The 21,212-nt window shown below is 34.8% G+C and overlaps 2 protein-coding genes and 4 non-coding genes across 6 annotated transcripts in view; 3 read left to right on the forward strand and 3 right to left on the reverse strand.

Moving 5' to 3' along the window:
• Positions 1 to 21,212, forward strand: part of LOC131800507 (uridine phosphorylase 1-like) — a 74,543-nt gene that overhangs the window by 34,948 nt on the left and 18,383 nt on the right. The window lies entirely within an intron of this gene.
• TRNAK-CUU (transfer RNA lysine (anticodon CUU)) lies at positions 2,648 to 2,720 on the forward strand. The gene has a single exon. It is a non-coding gene; the product is annotated as a tRNA-Lys (tRNA).
• TRNAQ-UUG (transfer RNA glutamine (anticodon UUG)) lies at positions 6,056 to 6,127 on the reverse strand. The gene has a single exon. It is a non-coding gene; the product is annotated as a tRNA-Gln (tRNA).
• TRNAQ-UUG (transfer RNA glutamine (anticodon UUG)) lies at positions 6,567 to 6,638 on the reverse strand. The gene has a single exon. It is a non-coding gene; the product is annotated as a tRNA-Gln (tRNA).
• On the reverse strand, positions 9,277 to 9,348 carry TRNAQ-UUG (transfer RNA glutamine (anticodon UUG)). Its single transcript has one exon. It is a non-coding gene; the product is annotated as a tRNA-Gln (tRNA).
• On the forward strand, positions 13,596 to 19,542 carry LOC131800902 (sperm-associated antigen 1-like). Its single transcript, XM_059118772.1, has 5 exons — positions 13,596 to 13,948; positions 14,020 to 14,432; positions 18,155 to 18,282; positions 18,810 to 18,937; positions 19,008 to 19,542. The coding sequence occupies exons 1-5, from the start codon at positions 13,679 to 13,681 to the stop codon at positions 19,497 to 19,499; spliced, it is 1,431 nt and encodes a 476-aa protein (XP_058974755.1). The 5' UTR covers positions 13,596 to 13,678; the 3' UTR covers positions 19,500 to 19,542.

The following is a 21,212-nucleotide window of genomic DNA, read 5'->3' on the forward strand; positions in this document are numbered from 1 at the left end:
CAAAATTAACCGGGAATCGGTTGATGATATATATGGGCGTATATCTAAATCTGAGCCGATCTCGAAAAAAATTTTCCAGAGGTATTTCTGGTCTGTATCCGATACCTGATACCAAATATGTATTATTGCTGTCGAATGCATATTAAGGCTGTGAAGGACTTAAACACTAAATCGAATGAAACATATACACTGTCTCAAACAATTGTCCGTACCCCATACAGCTGAAAATATATTTGATTATAATTCGAAAAAATAGTTACCCTATTCGTGTAAAATATGTTTTTTTAATTTAAAACAATTGTTTATAATAATTGCCAACAAAAATAAAACAATCATGTTTCATTACTTTTTTATAGGAAATACAAACAAAAAGTCCAAAAAAGTAAAATCAAAAATTTGTCCGTACGACAGAATTCAAATATAACGGGTCATTTCTTTTTTTTTTGTTGTTTTTATAAAATCGGATCATTATGTAGAGAAATATAGATTTCTCTAATATAACGGATCATTCATTTTTGAAGTTGAGGTAAAATTAGACAATTGTCCAGTCTTATAAAGTGGCTTGTCTGAATAGTGCGTTTTAAGAGTTTGAATAAGAGTTCAAATAATAAAAATCATACTAAGATTCCTATTGCCATCAAAGAATTGATTATTAAACTGCACAATGAAGGCAAAAGTTATCTTGACATCGCTAAAAATATTTCCAGACCAAAATCATCTGTACAATATGTGATACAAAATTATAAAAAAAAACAGGCTCACTCTTAATTGCGCCAGGAAGAGGTCGTAAAAAATCATAGACACTCGACTAGGAAGAAAGATCGACCGGATGGTGAAGCTGGAACCAAAAACAAGTGCTGTGGAAATAGCTAAAAATGTTCAAAAAGATGAAAACGTTACTTTAAGCGCACAAACGGTACGGAACTTTCTGCATGAGTTCCACGCAAAAAACCCTTCATTTCAAAAAAGGATATAAAACAGCGTTTGGAGTATGCCAAAAAATATGTAGACAAACCTGACGAATTCTGGAAAACTGTTATATTTACTGATGAAAGTAAATTTAATATTTTTGGGTCGGATGGAAGACGTTTTGTGTGGCGAAAAGAAAACACCGCATTGCAGTTAAAGCACTTAAAAGCAACAGTGAAACACGGTGATGGTGTGGGGTTCAATGGCAGCTGGAGGTGTGGGAAATCTCGTGTTTGTGGAAACCACGATGGACAAATTTAGGTATTTGAATATTTTAAAAGAAAATTTAAAAGCAAGCGCCACTAATTTGGGTATACAAGACGATTATCGATTCTTGCACGATAACGACCCAAAGCACACTTCCATGGTTGTGCGAGAATGGCTGCTCTACAACGTTAAGGAAGTGGTACCCCATCCTCCCCAGAGCCCAGATTTAAACCCCATAGAGCATCTATGGGGTATTTTAGAAAAAAAATTCGGCAACATAAAATTACTAATAAGCAGATGCTGAAAGATGTTATCGTTCAAGAATGGCGGGCTATTTGTGCAGAAACCACAGAAAAACTGGCTTTATTGATGAAAAATCGCTTAAGAGGCGTAATCGCTGCTAAAGGATACCACACTAAATATTAAGGACATCAAACATCAATATAATACACATTTCATTAATACATATGTAAATTTTTTTATAGAGTACGGACAATTTTTGGAGTTCATATTGAGAATTATTTTCAATTTGTTGTTAAAAATAAAAGTGAATCTTTTTTTATTTTAATATTAATTGGCATTTTTATAACTACTTGTTGGCCCTTAAAAAAAAAGATTACTACATTCAATTGGGAAAGTATTTTTCGAATTATAATCAAATATACTTCCAGTTGTATGGGGTACGGACAATTGTTTGAGACAGTGTATATGCGAGCTTTAGTTATATCTGGAAAAAATTGGAAAATTGGAAAATTTTATTTACATCGGATAATAAATGCGACCTGCATTTTGTTAACAAAAATACATGAACGGACGGATGGCATAAATCGACCCAGAAAGTGATTCTATGAAGATCCTCAAAAGTAACTATGGGTCTATCTCACTTCCTTCTCCATGTTATAATAATACACTTACATCTATTTGGTGTACCTTCGACCAAACCGACAATTCTCGAAATCCATATTAAATTGAATATTGAATTTTTTTGGAGACATCTGATGTAGTTGAAAATTGGGGCATATGCCTCTAATAAATAGAAAATCGTGAGGTACCGTTTTATTGGGGTTATAAATCAATTATATATGGCTCTGATTTTCAATAAATGTATATACAATTATGGGGGTCTATAAGAGAAGTTTCAAATCGAATGAAGAGTTTAATATATGCCCTGTTCCAGAGCCTACAGGAATCTTCTAGTTTTGCAATTGTTTTCGATATCATAAAGGGAAAATCGGTTATCGTTGTAAAAAGATTTTCATTCTTGCAGTTCTGGAACAGACCAATATACCACCCATTATAAAGATGTATTGAATATGGGAAAGGAAAGGCGGTTTTGTTTTACGCTAAGTAGAAAGCCCGTTTTATTCAAATATAACAGTTGATGTTAATGAATTTCAGTATAAAAGAGGGGCATTGCGTGGAACCTATTTCCTTGTGTATGTGTACGCTATTTGACACCAACTCCTTAACTGCCCGGCTAGCTCAGTCGGTAGAGCATGAGACTCTTAATCTCAGGGTCGTGGGTTCGAGCCCCACGTTGGGCGCAAACAATTTTTTGTACACTTTATCCATTTTTTATTAATGAAATATTTTGGAATCTTAAAAAAAAAAATATTATAAAATGAAATGAAAAAGTTTCCTGCGGCTTTCCAAAAACAATGAAAATAAAATTTTAATGTACTATTCAACCAACCATCACATCATGACTGACGGTGAGTGAGTGTCTGTCTGTGTGGTAGGTAAGTATAATAAGACCACAATGGTAATGCAGTACTCTGAACACTGTATTAACGACACGTCAATAAATTGGTTTCTGTCTTTGTTAAATTTCTTTAATACAGAGTTGTATTGAAAAGTTAGTCACCATGCGAGGAAAATATTGTAGTGTGGTAGAATCGATATGCGCCAGTATGAAAGGGGTGAATTTCACATCAGAATATTAATGAAATTAAAAATTTGTTATGTTCCAGCCACTTGAAGGAATCGACTTGCTTTGAAATATGTGTGGTAATTTTGGAGAGAGAATTTTTGTAAAATTAAAATAAACCAGTTCGACATTGTCTGAATGGAACAGTTCTCATTGTTCCAAATTTCGTATACAGTTCCAACTATTCGTTATCACGCATATAACGGTACCTCCCGATATTCGGTATTTTAATGATTTTACGGCATTATTCGCCGGAATTGTTACATATTTCGTATTCGAAGTTTGTAATGGGTACTATAGCCTATGACAAAAAATTACTTACAGTAGCTCCAAGCAAAACTCGTGCAGCTAAAGAAAATATTTTAATTTTCTTATAACTTCCAAAAATCAAAATTTGCATATTTTTATACCTTCTACCACACCATGGAGGGTATATTAACTTTGTCATTCCGTTTGTAACTCCTCGAAATATCTTTATTATTTTAGCGACATTATTAACCGGAGTTGTTTCCAATTGGTATTTTAAGTTCGTAATAGATACTACAGCCTAGGACAGAAAATTGTCTGTGTAGATCCACGTTTTCGTATATTTTCGTATATTCGGCATTTTGATGATTTTAGCGACATTATTTACCGGAATTATTTCAAATTTGGTATTTTAAGTTCGTAATAGATACTACAGCCTATGACAGAAAATTGTCTGTGCAGGTCCACATCTTCGTATAGCCCCCATATAATGGTACCTACCGATATTCGGTATTTTAATGATTTTAGCTATATTATTCATCGGAATTGTTTCAAATTTGGTATTATAAGTTCGTAATAGATACTACAGCCTATGACAGAAAATTTTCTGTGCGGGTCTACGTCTTCAATATGGGGGCTATACGAAGACGTGGACCTGCACAGACAATTTTCTGTCATAGGCTGTAACGGCATTATGATGATTTTAGCGACATTATTAACCGGAATTGTTTCAAATTTAATAATTATTTATATTTAGACGCAAGTCATTTTTGTAAATAAAAAAAAAAAATAAATGAGCATTCACTCACTTTCGTATCGGAATGCGTTCCACCAAAACTCGTCCATTCTTTCGCATATCCTTACGTGACTCAGTGTTGCTAAATATACCTTTGGAAAAATTAATCGCGAAATTAAACAAAAAGCTGTAAAAATTACAACCAGACGTCAGCTGACTCTGTCTGAACTGACAGTTCAGTTGTAAACAAACAAATTGTAGATAAACAAACAAAATAACATTTCGAGTTACCCAGTGACTGTGACCAGTGAAAAATGAATATTTCTGTTGCTCCATATTTTATGGATGATGTGGTGGAGCTTGCTGCTTCCAAATATCGATACTTCTCTGGCGAACTCAGGATTCTCATCCATATTATCAACTAGTGCCCGCCGCTGTGTAGTGGATGAGTTGTTCGTGCTGGAATTGAGGAAATAAAAATTATATTTGTTATTGACATATTATAATTGTATTTATTATTTTTACTCACCTTTTTTTACCATTTTCAATCATAGCTAAATTTATGTTCAGGGTTTGCAATGCTAACGCCAAATTAGCAATAGCACTGAAATTTTTCAGCCTTGCCTGCTAAAAAATCTTCAAAATATGTAGCCCATCAATGAGCTACGCCAATAAAGAGCAACACATTACAAAAAGATTGAGCCAAGAGAGCTAATGCTACTTGAAAACGTCAGCAAAGGCAAAATAGCAGTGAGCGGCTGAAGCTAAAATGAAATTAGCCTTAGCATCAAAATAGCTCAGCACCAAAACAGCAACATGACTGCTACTGCTTAGCTCGGTTTTTAGCCAACAAAAACAAATAATCATTTGTGAGTTCAGTGTTGCTTTTGAAAATTCCACGTTGTATGAAATGCGATAAAAATCGCTTTTTATCCATTTGGTATTTTATTTAGAAAAAATGTTTATTTAGAAAAAATATTGTTAGGTTAAAATTCAAAAAATTTAAAATGCACTGAAAGGCTAAGGTTAATTTCAATAGGTGCTGTCTTTTAAACCCTGTTTATGTTGAATAAATTCTCCTGAATTATAATTAGACGACAGCAATCACTGAAATTACACTGAATTGCTTACGGTTTCGTTCGCGTTTTTTCGTTCTGATCGATTTTTAGAGGAACGGAAATCAGCTGCTTGTAGTGTAAAATGTGTGCAAACGTGTTCTTTCGATATCTTGGAACAGGTTGTTACATTTTTATTAATACGGGGTCATCAGCAATGTAATTTCGAGAAGGTATCCTGAATACCATGGAGGCCTCGCAAAATAATTTTGTAGGATTTTTAGAACAGTGTTGGCTTGTTTGTTCAGGACCACATTGTATTTTGTTGTTGCAGGTTTAATCCCTTTATTGTTGTTTTTATAAAAACAACGTTTGTTTATTAGTGGAGAACGATGGTAATGTTTCTTTGTTTGTTTGTTTGGAGGAGGTAAGGCAGGGAATACCTAGATTTCGGAAAGAGCCACCAATGCTCAACAGTTCCCTTGTTTTTTTGTCTGGGATATTCTCCCCTGATGTTATTTTAAAAATACCCAAGTGACGAGATCGTAAGCACTTATAAACATTTACATCTTTCTCCACTTATTATGCTTTCGTTCTACCTGAACGACGTAGCATAACCATGTAAGTTGGTTTTGTCTGTTGCAATAAAAACCCCTTCGTCGACCGTACCATGTCTATTAATAGAACAGTGTTGGCTTGTTTGTTCAGGATACCATAGTATTTTGTTGTTGCAAAATGGTCAGGCTTAATCCCTTTATTGTCGTTTTTATAAAAACAACGTTTGGTCAGTTTATTTCAGTACTCCTAAATGTGTTTTAAAACTTAAATATTAGTTGATAACTCAATAAGAAGTTTTTGTTTCGGAAAAAATTGAATTATATTAAAATACAATATAATAAAAAGTCATTTTCAGACAGGTTCTACCGAGATTTGAACTCGGATCGCTGGATTCAAAGTCCAGAGTGCTAACCATTACACCATAGAACCGTATAGCGCAGGATCTGCTAAATCCCAGTGAAAGTTTTTTGAGATATTATTTTTTATATACATATAAGACAAAAGTTTATATGTTTTGAAATTAAATTTTTTTTTATATTTTGTACCAATCCCAAATTTAGGGGTCTGTTTCTTCATGACGATGTGATTGCGAACGAAAAATCTAATTAATTTCATATTTGATTTTAGAAATTTTAATTTTATTAAAAAAAATAAATATAAGCCCATTGTGAATATTGTTTTTCTTTCGCATGGATGTTCGTATAGTCACAAAGAATTTTTTTAAATTTATGAATTTTTATGTGGATTTTTTTTATCTCGATTTACTTATATTTCATTAAATCTTTTTTTAATTCTTATACCATATTTTATATTTTTACAAAATATCGACTATGGGAAATCGATTTAGTGCATCTGAATAAGTTTACCAAGGTTCTACCGAGATTTGAACTCGGATCGCTGGATTCAAAGTCCAGAGTGCTAACCATTACACCATAGAACCAGTTAACGGAACATTGTCAAACTTACCACTTCAAGGTGTGGTGAAAAGAGAGAAAAACAACCATTGCGACAGAGCAGTGTGGGGTGAAAGTCTTTTTAACAGCAGACCATCTTGCCAGCTGTGTGTGTATGTGCCTCATTCTACACTAGCATTGCCGGCAGACATATTGGTATGTGTGTATGTTTGTTTTCATCTGTTATATGCGATGTTAATAACAGAAAAATCGTAATGTACAGGCGGCAAGATAATGGTGGTTGACCATTAACATAATGGTAGCATTTTTGTTAATTTCTATAAAGGGTGATTTCTAATGTCCAAATAATGTAATGCTTGAATGTTATTTCATGCAAATGTTTACCGAAATGGTCTAAACAAATGGTCTATCGGCTTAGTCCAATTTTGCGTACTCTTTCGGCCGGTATATCAATGGAATGGAAGAGGCGCGCATGTACTTTGAAAATGAAATTCAATGATTTGCGAAAATTGTTCGTTTGTAAGACGCCAAAACTTGCCTCATCGAAATAACGATTTTATACCCTAGGTCTGTTTGGACCAACTCCGTTTCAGGAGTTCGATGTCCGTCCGTCTGTCTGCCAGGCTGGTGCGCACGATAACTATCGAAGGGATCATAATATTATTATTAAACTTAGATAGAGTTCAAAGATTGGCAATATCGGTCCACACATCTGGTATCACCCCCCCCCCCCCTTGGATCGACATTTTCAAAAAAAAAAAAAAAAACAGTAAAGAAAGTCTTAAAGTCGGTCGGGCCGAATTTATGATACTCTACACCACTTTGCTAATTTAGTAGAGATCCGCATAACAATTAAAAGTTTTTATGGGAGAATTCAGTCATAAACGCTATGATTATAATTTTAATTTAAAGATCAAAGAACTAAACATGCCTTAGCATTTGTATCTCTTAAATTCGGACTTGTATTGCCAATTTGGTGTACAAATAATTTGAAATCGGATAAAGATATACATATGGGAGCTCTATTTAAATCTGAACCGATCTCTATAAAATTTGGCAAAGATATTTCTGAGCTGTATTTGATGTATTTCCCTGAAGATCGTTGTTACGAAGTGCATATTACGGCTGTGGGTAACAAATATAACAAATCGGATGAACAATATATAGGGGAGCTATAGCTATATCTGAACCGATCTTCACCAAATTTGACATATTAGCTTCTACACTCAATTCGTTCGTAAGTGCCATATTTCATTCCATTTGGACAAATATTAGACGTTTGGTGTACAATAAAAGACAAATCGGACGAAGTTATATATGGAAGCTATATCCAAATCTGAACCGATCTCGATAAAATTTAGCAAATGTATTATTGAGCTGTATTTGATATATTTCCCCAAATATTGTTGTTACAGAGTGCATGTTACGGCTGTGGAGGACAAAAATAACAAATCGGATGAACAATATATATGGGAGCTATAGCTATATCTGGACCGATTTGGATCAAATTTGGCACACTTATTTTCAGGCCTAATTTGGTTGTATGTGCACAATTCCATATACTATGTGATTATATGCAGATCATCAAAAGGAAGTATGGGTCTATGTCGTTTCCTTTTGCCTGTTACAAACAAATGCACAAAGACATAATACCCCGACCACCTTGTGGTGTAGGGTATAAAAATATTTTACTGCGCAGAAAAACATAGAAATATTCGATATTGGTCCAACTTTGAGAATACTGAATTTTGCATCAGTGTTAGGTCAGGTGTGAAAATGGGCAATGTCGGTCCACTCCATCAAGAACCTCCCGACAAAGAGTTAACATTTTGAATAATTATAATGATCCGATTTTGTTCAAACCTTGCAAATCCTAATATTTGCTAGGTGTCAAAAGTCAAAGGGTCAAAATTTTGAATAAATAAAACTCTTATAAAATGTGATGTAAGAGTTCGATGGTCTTCAAATTACCCAAAATGCTATATTTTTATAAACCCAAGGTCGGGTGTGAAGACAGAATATATTGGTCTACTCCTTGTGGTACCTCCCCAAAAAGGGTCAACATTTTGGATATCCCTGAAGCTCATAAAACGCGAAATTAACATCATCTGCCACTCCAGACTGGGTACATCTCAATATTTCCTATTTTTAACGATTTCAGGCTCTTAGTTAAGTCTTTTACTTCGAAAAAATTTGTAGAATATTTTGGTGAGATGCGATTCTACAGTTTTCAAAAGTTTTTTGAAGGAAAGCACCCAAAACACCCAAAAATGTTGACATTGAATGTCCACGTTTTTGTATACCGCTCATATAACGGTACCGGTAGACTTAAGGTTTTTTTTGTGTGTTTTAGACACAATTTTTAACCGAACTTGCTGAAAAGTGGAAGTCTGTATTCCCAGTATGTAGCAAATATACTAGCATATGGTGGAGGGTATTAAAAGTTCGACCCAGACGAACTTTTCTGATCTATTCGGTTTTTACTGTAACAATTGAAGTTTGCCGCTCAATGTATTCGAAAAACCTTTGTGGCCGAAAAAGTGGATATTTTATTTAAGTTTTTTTTTTCTTTTTTTTAATTCCTTTTTTTTGGTGAGAAAATTTTAGTGGGAAATTTTACTGGTCATACTGCACATAAAAAATTTACTAGAAAAAATTTATTTTAGGTTCTACCGAGATTTGAACTCGGATCGCTGGATTCAAAGTCCAGAGTGCTAACCATTACACCATAGAACCTTGCTGAGCACGAGTGGATGGAATAAAATACACACACAACTAAAAATGAACACCCTATGTGGCGATCGTGAAACAAATACAGCTATGTGTGGACAGTGGTCACTCAACTAGCAATTTTTGCTGAATGCTCTGAAATCGTTTTTTGAGGATTCGTAATGAAATTTCAGACAAGTTGACAATTTGTTTTTTAAAAATTTTTCTTAGAAATTGGAACGATGTTCCAAATTTTTAAATCGTCGAACATTTCCCTGCCCTCTTTACCAAGTTTCTGCACAAACTTGAAAAAAAATCTATATTTTCTTCCAAATCCAGTCCGAATCCCTACTCAAGTTTCCAATTCCAATTCGATTGCAAAAGAGGTACAAAATTTTTATGGTCATTTCCTACGATATCTAAAAGTTTTGAAAAATAAGGTTCACAAAAAAGAATTTCAGACGAATTTAAAATAAAAACCAGTGAGAAAAGGCAGGGCCGACTATATGATAACCTACACCACTATGTGTATTTAGTAGAGCTCCCGTAAAAAATTTACGGGAATTTGTGTGAAGTAGATCATAACAACTATGAACCTTGTTTGAATGCTTATCATTCTGCCGGATTTTGTACCTCTAGTGCCAAATAAAATTGCTGTATAGTGCATGATATGACTTGAATATGAAGAAATCTATCGGATTTGTGCTGATATTATATACAGAGTGAGATAAAAAACCTGCAACAAAGTCAAACGGCCTAATTTTTACATTTTTTTTTTTTAAATTTTATTGGATGAAAGCAAAAAATGTCGGAAATAGCATCAAATTTTAGAATAAGTTTAGATTTGTTCGAATTGGTCACCTTTGGCACGAATTATGGGTTTCAAGCGGCCAATGAAGCCTTCACATGCTGCCCGAATGTTGCTCTGCGGTATTTTGGCCCTTTCCCGCATAGGCGCTTGCTTAAGGTGATCGACACTTTGGTATTTTTAGTGCCATCCTTGCTTTACAAAATACTCCAGACACAATAGTCCATCGGATTGGTATCCGGAGATTTTGGTGGCCATTGTGCGCTGGAAATGATGCGAGGAACCTCATTTTGTAACCATTCTTGGGTGGCGCTTGCTGCTGAGTGCGCTTGCTGCTGAGTCCTGTTGGAATGTCTAAGATCTGCGGCCAAAATGTTTGCATGCCCAATGCTCCAGGATATTTTCGCGATAATATTCGGTATTTATTCTGATGTCGATAAATACGAGCGGAGAGCGACCATCGGCTGTTATGGCGACCCACACCAACACCATAGCCGGTGCTTGAGTTCTGGTGGCCAACCGAAGGTGCACATTTTCAGCTGACCTCTTTGGCAAGTAAATACGATCATTTTTTTTACAACAAACTGCAACTAACTGCTGGACAACGAATGTTTTCTCATCGGCTCACCACTTTCGGCCAAGCGAAGCAAATCTTAGCTCTTTTGAGTCTAATTTCTTTCTGTTGCGGTGCAAGTTCTTGGACTTTTTGGAATTTCAATGGCTTCACCCCGAGCTAATTTTTCAAGTTTTGCCAAATGGAATATTGCGATATGCTCAACTCACGAGCCATTTTTCGGCCACTGCGACGCAGGTTTCGATCAAATCGCTTCTTTACTTTTCGAACCATTTCTGTTGATGTTGCTGTTTTCTTTCGTCCTCTTCCTTGACGTCGGGCTACGCTACCAGTTTCGCGGTAACGAGCGATGCTGCGAGACACAAAAGTTTTATTCACATTTTAAGGCTGGAGTGCTCTAACGATAGCCAGCAATAACCGTAAAATCGGATGAAGATGTATATCGAAACCGTATAAAAATCTAAACCGATCTCGATAACATTTGGCAGAGATATTTTCTAGCAGATTTTGATGCACGGGGGGACTTTAACACTAAATCAGATGTAAAATATATATATGGGAGCTATACCTTTACCGATTATCACCAAATTTGATGTACTTGCTTCTAGACTGAATTCCGTCAAAAGTGCGAAAATTCAGTACACTTGAGCTGATATTCGGCATTTGGTACACAATAAACATGAAATCGGATAAAGATTTATATGAGAGCTATATCCAAATCTGAACCGGTCTTGACAAAATTGTAGGCACTTATTTCTGTATATTACGCATATGAGGGACTTAAAACCCCAAATCGGATGAAGCATATATATGGGAGCTATAGCTGTATCTCAACCGATTTTCACCAAATTTGATGTACTTACTTCTAGACTAAATTCGGTCGGATGTGTCAAAGCTCATATCATTTGGATTGATATTGGCTATTTGGTGCACAATTATACCGAAATCGGTTGAAGATATATGTGGAAGCTATATCAAAATCTGAACCGATTCTCACTAATTTTAATAGGTTTCGTGCTTGGGACAAACAAATATTGTTGGGAAAGTTTCATCTCAGTCGCATAATAAATGTGAGCTGCATTTTGTTCACAAAAATACATGGACAAACGGACGGACGGACTGACATGCATAAATCGACTCAAGAAGTTATTCTATGAAGATCCTCAAAAGTAACTATAAGTCTATCTCGCTTCCTTTTCCACATTACAAACAAATGCAAAAATACATGATACCCTTACCACTATGTTGTGTAGGGTATAAACATGGGAAACTCAGAGACAAATTTAGATTTTCAGATTTTTTTAAAGATCCAAAAATTCTTAATATTTCCTAGAAAAACCTGAAACTATTTTCAAATTTCAGAACTTGATTTTTTATACCCTACACCACAAGGTGGTCAGGGTATTATGTCTTTGTGCATTTGTTTGTAACAGGCAAAAGGAAACGAGATAGACCCATTGTTCACGTTCGTGTCGTGCCCAAATTTGGAAATCCCAGTTCCTTTTGATGATCTGCATAGAATCACATTCTGAGTCGATTTATGCATGTCCGTCCGTCCGTCCGTCTGTCCATGTATTTTTGTAAACAAAGTACAGTTCGCATTTATTGCCCTATCCAGATGAAAGTTTGCACAAATCATTTGTTTGGCCCAAGGACGAACCCTATTGAATTTGGAGATAATCGGTCAAAATTTAGATATAGCTTGCATATATATCTTCGTCCGATTTGCTTTTTATTGTGCACCAAACGTGTAATATCAGTCCGAATAGTATGAAATTTTGCACATACAATCAGATTGGACCTGAAAATAGGTATGCCAAATATGATCGAAATCGGTTCAGATATAGCTATAGCTCCCATATATATATTGTACATCCGATTTGTTATTTTTGTCCTCCACAGCCGTAATATGCACTCTGTAACAACAATATTTGGGAAAATATATCAAATACAGCTCAGAAATGCATTTGCTAAATTTTATCACGATCGGTTCAAATTTGGGTATAGCTCCCATATATAACTTCGTCCGATTTACCTTTGATTGTGCACCAAACGTCTAATATTTGGCCAAATTGGATGAAATTTGGCACTTACGACCGAATTGAGTCTAGAAGCCAGTATGTCAAATTTGGTGAAGATCGGTTCAGATATAGCTATAGCTTCCATACATACTGTTCATCCGATTTGTTATATTTGTTACCCACAGCCGTAATATGCACTCCGTAACAACGATATTCACAGAAAAATATCGAACACAGCTCAGAAATATCTTTGCCAAATTTTATCGAAATCGGTTCGGATTTGGATATAGCTCCCATACTTTTTTTTTATCCGATTTCAAATTAATTGTGCACCAAATGGGCAATACAAGTCCGAATTTAAAAGATACAAATGCTTCGGCATATTTAGTCCTTTGAACTTTAAATTATAATTATAATCATTGCGTGCATGATTGAATTCTCCCATAAATACTTTTAATTGTTATGCGGAGCTCTACTAAATTAGCAAAGTGGTGTAGGGTATCATAAAGTTGGCCCCGCCCAACTTTAAGACTTTCTTTACTGTTTTTTTTTTTTCAATTCTGACCGAATTTTTCGAACTTCCTTCTGCAAAACTTTCCCGTATAATAGCGGACACCACCATGAGAAGAACTTCTCCGCATCACGTCTTCGAGGGAAAGGCCGTTTTCTCGTTTTCGACCTTCTGGTCTTCCATCCCTTGGGCTTCTATTAGATGATATTTTGGTCGTTACTAAGAAGACCGTTTGATCTTAATACACTTATTTCAATTTTGGCCCCAAATTTTTCACATGGCAACCCTTAAACCCGACGAAACCTTGCTACGGTAACCAAGACAATATTTGTTTGTTTGTGAAGTGTTTATATTTTTTTTTAAAAAAAAACTGACACTCGAATTGAAAACAAGTTATAAAACATAACAACAAACTCTCCATTAAAATCCAAATTTACTAAAATATGTCTCAACCTAAGCGAACTTTGATGGAACGCTATGGCATACCCGTACAACATTTGGATTTTCAATATATTGCCGAGTGTAAGGACGAACGAGAAATTGAGAGAATTGTACACATCCTCAGATCCGGCGAGGAGGGATATTACCCAGATCTTACCAAATGTGCTGAAGAGAAGTTACATGAACTAAAGCCGCATAGTCGTCTATTTCGGGTGGAGGAACACATTCGGGGACGAGAAGCCTTAGGCGAACAAGAATGGAAGCCGATTTATGTGAGATGGGATTTTATGATATTATTTACAAACCAAAAAAAAAACATGACATTGAATATTTTTTCTTTTAGGATTGGAATCATGAAATCAAAACCAAGGATAAAACATTGCAAAAATTGAGTAAAGAAAAGGGTGCGGAACTTGATTTGCCGCCCGTACGACAAAATGCTCATATATCCTTAAAGAAACCCGAAGACTCAAAGACCAACAAAAATGAAACTAATGCTGCTGATGCCAAAGTAGAGCATATCAAATCAACCGATTACAGCAAATGGGATAAATACGATGCTGAGGAAGAAATATTACGCCTCGACTTGGCCGAAGAACGTATCCAAGAAGAAACTGAGAGAAAAAATCGTTTAAATTTGGAAAAAATTAAAGCCAGCTATCCCAAGATCGAAGAGATTCTCGAAGAGGCGGAGGCAAATGGAAAGGGCTCAATTCATGCCCTTAGTGATATTGAAAGGGAAAAACTGTCGGAAGAGTAAGATTTGTCTGTTATAAATGTCCTACACTCTATACCAACTTTATCAATCATTTAGTACTTTTCGTACACTTTCTAAATCATCTAAAAGCCATACACTAACAGTGAACTTAATTCTGAAATTCATAATAATAAGGAATATAACATTCCTACTATCTATGACAATTTTTGTACCATTGCGTACACAAAATCGAAATACACCAACTAATTTAAAATTTATCACCAAGATGCACAATTTAAGTTCTTTTCATACACAATATACAAATTTTGGTACCATTTGGTGCGATTAGTATACATACAAACAGATTTCGAAGACCAACTCTTGATATCAGCCATGCTTCCCAACTTTGATTTCCATATAAAATTTCACCCCTAACAAAAAAGTACATTAGTAACTTTTAGTACTTTTCGTACCCTTATACTATGAATTTCGAAAAACGTTTTTTTGAAAATATTTATCATAGACAAACCTGCGTACAAAAATGCAGATCTCTAAAATCCCAGAATCGCACAATATTATCTGTACCACTATTGTAGTTTTTTAGTTGGAATTTTCAAAAACCTAATATTTCAAGATTCTACCTTAGCTTTCAGCGAAATTCATATCAATTTGGAGAATTCTCCTTATTTAAAACTTCAATATGTGTGGTCTTAAATTATTTTGAAAAGGTAGTTTATGGTTTTACCTTAAAAGATGTTTTCATTAAAAAAAATTCCCTCGAGTGAGAAAAGACCTTCGAGAGATATTTTATGAATAGAAGACCCTCGGATTCATGAGCTTTACCGGGTCTTATGGGGATATGATACCTTCTATATTGCACATTTTCACGCCGTATTCTATGGATTTGAGGCATTGTAGATGTAAAAGAACCTTGGGTCGATTTTAATGGACAGAAAACGTAAATAGAAGACCTTTGATATTGGAGACCTCTTGAGATTGGAGACATCTTACTCTGCTTCAATAAATAAATGACCTATGATAATTTTTCATTGATGTCTCATGAGAGACGATGTGCAATTATTTTCATCCTCTTAATTCACCTTTAATTCGAGGGGTTTTTAAAGGATGGGAGGCCATAGAGAGCACTTCCATGGGTCAGAGGCTTACAGGAGGTCTTCTCGTCATTTTGGGACTTTCCGCTGGTCCCTAATATACATTTTCATACCCTCCACCATAGTATGGAGTGTATATTAACTTTGTCGTTCCGTTTGTAACTCCTTGAAATACGCATGTCAGACCCAACAAAGTATATATATTTTTGATCCGCTTAAAAATCTAATTCGATGTCAGTCGTTCAGTCTGTCTGTTAGAAACATGCTAAGTTTCGAACGAATTGAGATACAAGGCTAAAATTTCGGTATTTTGATGGTTATTAGCGGAATTGTGTTAAATTTCCTATTTGAATATCCTAATGGGTACTACAGCCTATGACAAACAAGAAAAAAGCTGTAAGTTCGGCCAGGCCGAACTTTGAATATTCTAAACCATTTGGTACAAATTTAACAATTTTCAAATAAAAAAATAAATAAGATCCGTTAAAAATTCTGTTAAAATCTTGAAAATACCTAATGTTGCCGTATATTGGAGTCTATACGACGACGTGGACCTGCATAGGCAACTTTTGTCACAAGCTATTAAAATATTCAAATGCGAAACTTGAAAAAAAATCTGTTTATAATGTAGCTAAAATAATCAGAATACGAATATATGGAGGTACCATGGTGGTTATAAAACGTGGATCTGCACAGACAATTTTCTGCCATAGGCTGTAGCATCTATTACGAACTTCAAATACCAAATTTGAGACAATTCCGGTAAATAATGTCGCTAAAATCATCAAAATACCGAATATCGGGGGTACCATTATATGTGGGCTATTCGAAGGCGTGGACCTGCAAAGACAATTTTCTGTCATAGGCTGTAGCATCCATTAGAACTTCAAACACAAAATTTGAAACAATTCCGGTAAATAATGTCGCTAAAACAATCAAAATACCGAATATTGGGGGGTACCGTTATATGGGGGCTATGCGAAGACGTGAACCCACACAGACAATTTTCTGTCATTGGCTGTAGTATTCATTGTAAAATTCAAATACACAAATTTGAAATAGTTCCGGTAAATAATGCCGCTAAAATCATCAAAATACCGAATATCGGGGGTACCGTTATATGGGGGCTATACGAAGACGTGGACCTACATGGCTCATTTTCTGTCTTAGGATGTAGCATCCATTTCGAACTTCAAATTCCAAAATACTATGGTGGAGGGTATAAAAATAGCGTATGAAGGTCTTCGCCTTCTTATAGCCTGCCTATAACGGTTTCGTTTTTTAACGATTTTTTTATATATGGCTAGAGAGTGCATATATAATTTGGTATGTGCCCTATTGTGCCCAAATAACCCTTTTTTAGACCTTAGGTATCTTTGGACCAAATCCGTTTCAGGACATTTGGGGTCGATCTAGCGATGACCATCCGTCTGGCTTGTGCGCACGATTAGTCTCGAAGGGAGTATCCGTAATATTATTATCAAACTTAGATCGAGTTCGGAGATGTACAATATCGGCCCACTCCTTCTGGTATCCCCCACAAAAAGTCAAAATTTTCCAAAAAATATTTTATTGCACAGAAAAATAAAGGATAATCCGATTTTGCTCCAACTTTGTAAATCCTAATATTTGCATAGGTGCTACGTCAGGTGCGAAAAGGGACAATATCGGTCTACCCCCCTCACAATGGGTCAAATTTTTAAACAATTATAAATCTTTTAAATTTAATGTAAGAGCCCAATTGTCTTCAAATTATACACATCAAAATATTTAAACTAACCCAGGGTCTGGTGTGAAGATGGAATATATCGGCCAATTCCTTCTGGTACCTCCCCCACAAAGGATCAACATTTTAAATATATATAATATATTTGTATACCCCTCATCATACTATGGATGGTATATTAACTTTGTCATTCCGTTTGTAACTCCTCGAAATACTCATGTCAGACCCAATATAACGCTATAGCCCCCATATAACGCTACCTCCCAATATTCGGTATTTTGATGACTTTAGCGTCATTATTGCCCGGAGTAGTTTCAAACTACGTATTTAGACTTCGTAATGGGAACTACAATCTGTCACAGGAAATTGTCTATGCAGGCCCACGTCTTCGTATAAGCCCCATATATCAGTACCTCCCTATATTCGGTACTTTGATGATTTTAGCGATATTACTCACCAGAATTGTTTCAAGTTTGGTATTTGAAGTTCGTAATGAATACTACAGCCTAAGACAGAAAAATATCTGTGCAGGTCCAAGTCTTCGTATAGCCCTCATATAACGGTGCCTCCCGATATTCGGTATTTTTTATAATGGTTCCTTCCTATATTCGCTATTTTGATGATGTTAGCTATATTATTCACCGAATTTTTTTTCCAAGTTTCACATTTGAATATTGTAATGGCTTATGAGAAAAGTTGCGTATGCAGGTTCACATCGTCGTATAGATCCTAATCTAACAGCTACATTCGGTAGTTTTAAGATTTTAATATAATTTTTAAAGATTTTTTTTTTTTGAAAATTGCCAAATGCATTCCAAATGGTGGAGGGTATTCAAAGTTCGGTCCGGCTGAACTTACGGTTTTTTTGCTTAAATCTAGATACCTTGAAGATTACACCCTATCTTACAATGGACTTATGTATTATTCTTTTCTTCGTCCGCAGCTTTCGTTTGCGTGGCAATGAGTATTTTCGTGCCAAGGAATATGAATTTGCATTGGCCGAGTATACTAAAGCCATACAGGTATATCCGGAGAAGGCAGTCGGTCCCTACAACAATCGAGCTGTAACCTGTGAGTAGATAGTTTTTCTTATTTTACTACAACTTTTTCAGATGTAATTCGAGAATTAATTTTTTATTTAGTAATCTTTCAAATTTAATTCGAGATTTCCATTTGTTATTCAAAACATTTTAAATGTAATTCGAAAATTCCATTTGTTAATCGAAACAATAATTCGAAATATTTCACTTGTAATTCGAATTATTTAATTTTTAATTCGATTTTTTTGCATTTAAAATTCAAATTATTTCAATTGAAACTCAAATTATACAATTTGTAATTCAAAAATTTTGCATAGGCTTCATATTTGCTTTTCGAATTATAAATAAAATGATTCGAATTATAAGTGAAATATTTCGAATTTTAAATGGAATTTTACGAATCACAAATTAAATTATTCAATTAAAATTAAAATGGAATATTCGAAATTTAATTGAAATTTTACGAATTAAAAAGTAATTATTACGAATTACAAATAAAATATTTCGAATTACATATGAAAAAGGATTATAATATTTGTGAATTACTCTCTGTTTTAGATATAAAACAACAGCGATTTTTGGAGGCCATCAAGGATTGTGAGGCATGTTTGGCGTTGGATCCAAAGAATCTTAAAGCCCGTTTACGTTTAGCGGAGGCAAGTTATGGCCATGGCAGGCGGAGGGAGGTAGATTATGTTACATAACACAGATTTCGAGTGATTTTGATGTTAAAAAAAAATCTCGTTTTTTTTGTAGTCCTATCAACTGTACATCAATGTCCTGGAAGTGGATCCCCAGAACTCGATAGCCCTCAAAGCCATAACAGAGCTGCGAAAAATGTTTGAAGATTTGCCATCACCACATTCTAGACGAATGCAAATTATCGATGAGGATTCTTCAAAGGCAGCAACACCCAAAACCAATTCAAGTTCCTTAAAGACGGAAATTAAAAATAAATCTAATACCGTTTCGAAAAAATCCACCCCCGAGCAGGGTAAACTGAAAAATTACGATTTAGCAGATCTGGTTAAACCCAATCGTTTGGTTAAAAATAAAATATTGAAAGCAGCCGAAAATTTTGGCAAATTACAAATGAAGGCGAAAACAAGAGCAAAGGATGAGGATAAAGAGGAGATTGAAACGAAAGAAAAGCCAAAGGAAGTTAATGCTACAGAGTTTTCCAATATTGTAGTACCGGGAAATGTAAGAGCATCGGGCATGGGAAAAATCTTAATAGAAGAGATTTAGTTGTAAATTTTTGTCATAAACAAATAATAAAAAATAAATACTAATTTGTTTAGTTAAATAACACTGTGCAACACAAAAAAAAAAAAAAAAAAAATACAGGAAAATGATGAAATACATTACTGGTAGTTGCGTCATTAATTTTTTTTTTTGACATGCAGATAACACCTCTCCTTGCTTGCCTGTATTTTATTTGGATTTGATATTTCATATTCGACACAATGTTTTTAAAATATTGCGCAAAAACTTATCTAAAATAGGCAGATATGGACAAGTGAAAAATAATGCAGTTACAGTTTAGACCGACTAATTGAAATAAAACAAGTAAAAACGCTATAAGTTCGGACGGGCCAATCTTTGAATACCCTCCATCATTTGCAACAAATTTGGCAATTTTCAAAAAAAAAATCCTTTAAAAATTCTGTTAATATCTTAAAAATACCGAATGTAGCCGTTAAATTAGGGTCTATGCGACGACGTGGACCTGCATAGGCAACTTTTGTCATAAGCCGTTATAATATTCAAATGCGAAACACGAAACAAATCGGTGAATAATGTAGCTAAAATCATCAAAATACCGAATATCGGGAGGTACCGTTATAGGTGGGCTCTACGAAGACGTGGATCTGCACAGACAATTTCTGTCACAGGCTGTAGTATCCATTACGAACTTCAAATACGACATTTCAAACAATTTCGGTGAATATTGTACCTAATATCATAAAAATACAGAATATAGGGAGGTACTGATTTATGGGGCTTATACGAAGACCTGGACCTGCAAAGACAATTTTCTGTCACTGGTTTTAGTATCCATTACGAACTTCAAATACGACATTCCAAACAATTTCAGTGAGTATTGTACCTATACGAAGACCTGGACCTGCACATACAATTTTCTGTAACAGGCTGTAGTTCCTATTACGAACTCATCGTTGTATTATTACCAAACATAGATCGAGTTCGAAAATGGGTAATATTAGGGCACTTCTTCTGATACCTCCCCAACAACATTTGCAAAGAAAATATTTTACTGAACAGAAAGAGAGAGGATAATCCGATTATGTTCCAACTTTGCAAATCGTAACATTTGCATTTTAGGCCACAAAATCGGCTCACTCCACCAAGTACCTCCCCCACCAACGATTAAAATTATGAATATTAAAAAGTCAAATTGTCTTCAAATTTCCCACATCCCAATATATCTACTAAAAATAGATCTGGAGTGAAGATGGAAGACATCCTTCTAGTACCCACCCCATTTTGAATAACAAAAATATTCATAAAATGCAAAAAAAAAAAAAACATTCGACTGTCTCAAAATGCACACATCCTAATATTTTTACAGAACACAAGATTTTGTGTGAAGATGATAGAATCGATCCACTCCTTCTGATACCTCCCCCCACGATTCCATAAAATGCGAATTTAGCAACTGATTGTCTTCAAATTGCACCCATCCCAATATTTCCACTTACACAAGATCTGCTGCGAAGATAGAGATGTATGGGACCACTTACGTTTTGGGCTTTCTTTGAATTTATTAAAAAATCTTTAAAAAATCCATGTTTTGAGCTTTCTTTGAATTAATTAAAAAATACTTTAAAAATCCACGTTTTGGGCTTTCTTTGAATTTATTAAAAATTCTTTAAAAAATCCATGTTTTGAGCTTTCTTTGAATTTTTTAAAAAATTCTTTAAAAATCCACGTTTTGGG

The sequence above is a fragment of the Musca domestica genome, unplaced genomic scaffold, assembly GCF_030504385.1.
Source record: "Musca domestica strain aabys unplaced genomic scaffold, Musca_domestica.polishedcontigs.V.1.1 1, whole genome shotgun sequence".
NCBI classification, from domain to species: domain Eukaryota; kingdom Metazoa; phylum Arthropoda; class Insecta; order Diptera; family Muscidae; genus Musca; species Musca domestica.

What these genes read in the sequence shown, in the direction of transcription:
- LOC131800902 (XM_059118772.1), top strand. Translation starts at nt 13,679, where the DNA reads ATGTCTCAACCTAAGCGAACTTTGATGGAACGCTATGGCATACCCGTA. An exon ending in CAACAATCGAGCTGTAACCT is followed by an intron (nt 18,283 to 18,809) that starts GTGAGTAGATAG and finishes TCTCTGTTTTAG; the next exon opens with ATATAAAACAACAGCGATTT. An exon ending in GCCATGGCAGGCGGAGGGAG is followed by an intron (nt 18,938 to 19,007) that starts GTAGATTATGTT and finishes TTTTTTTTGTAG; the next exon opens with TCCTATCAACTGTACATCAA.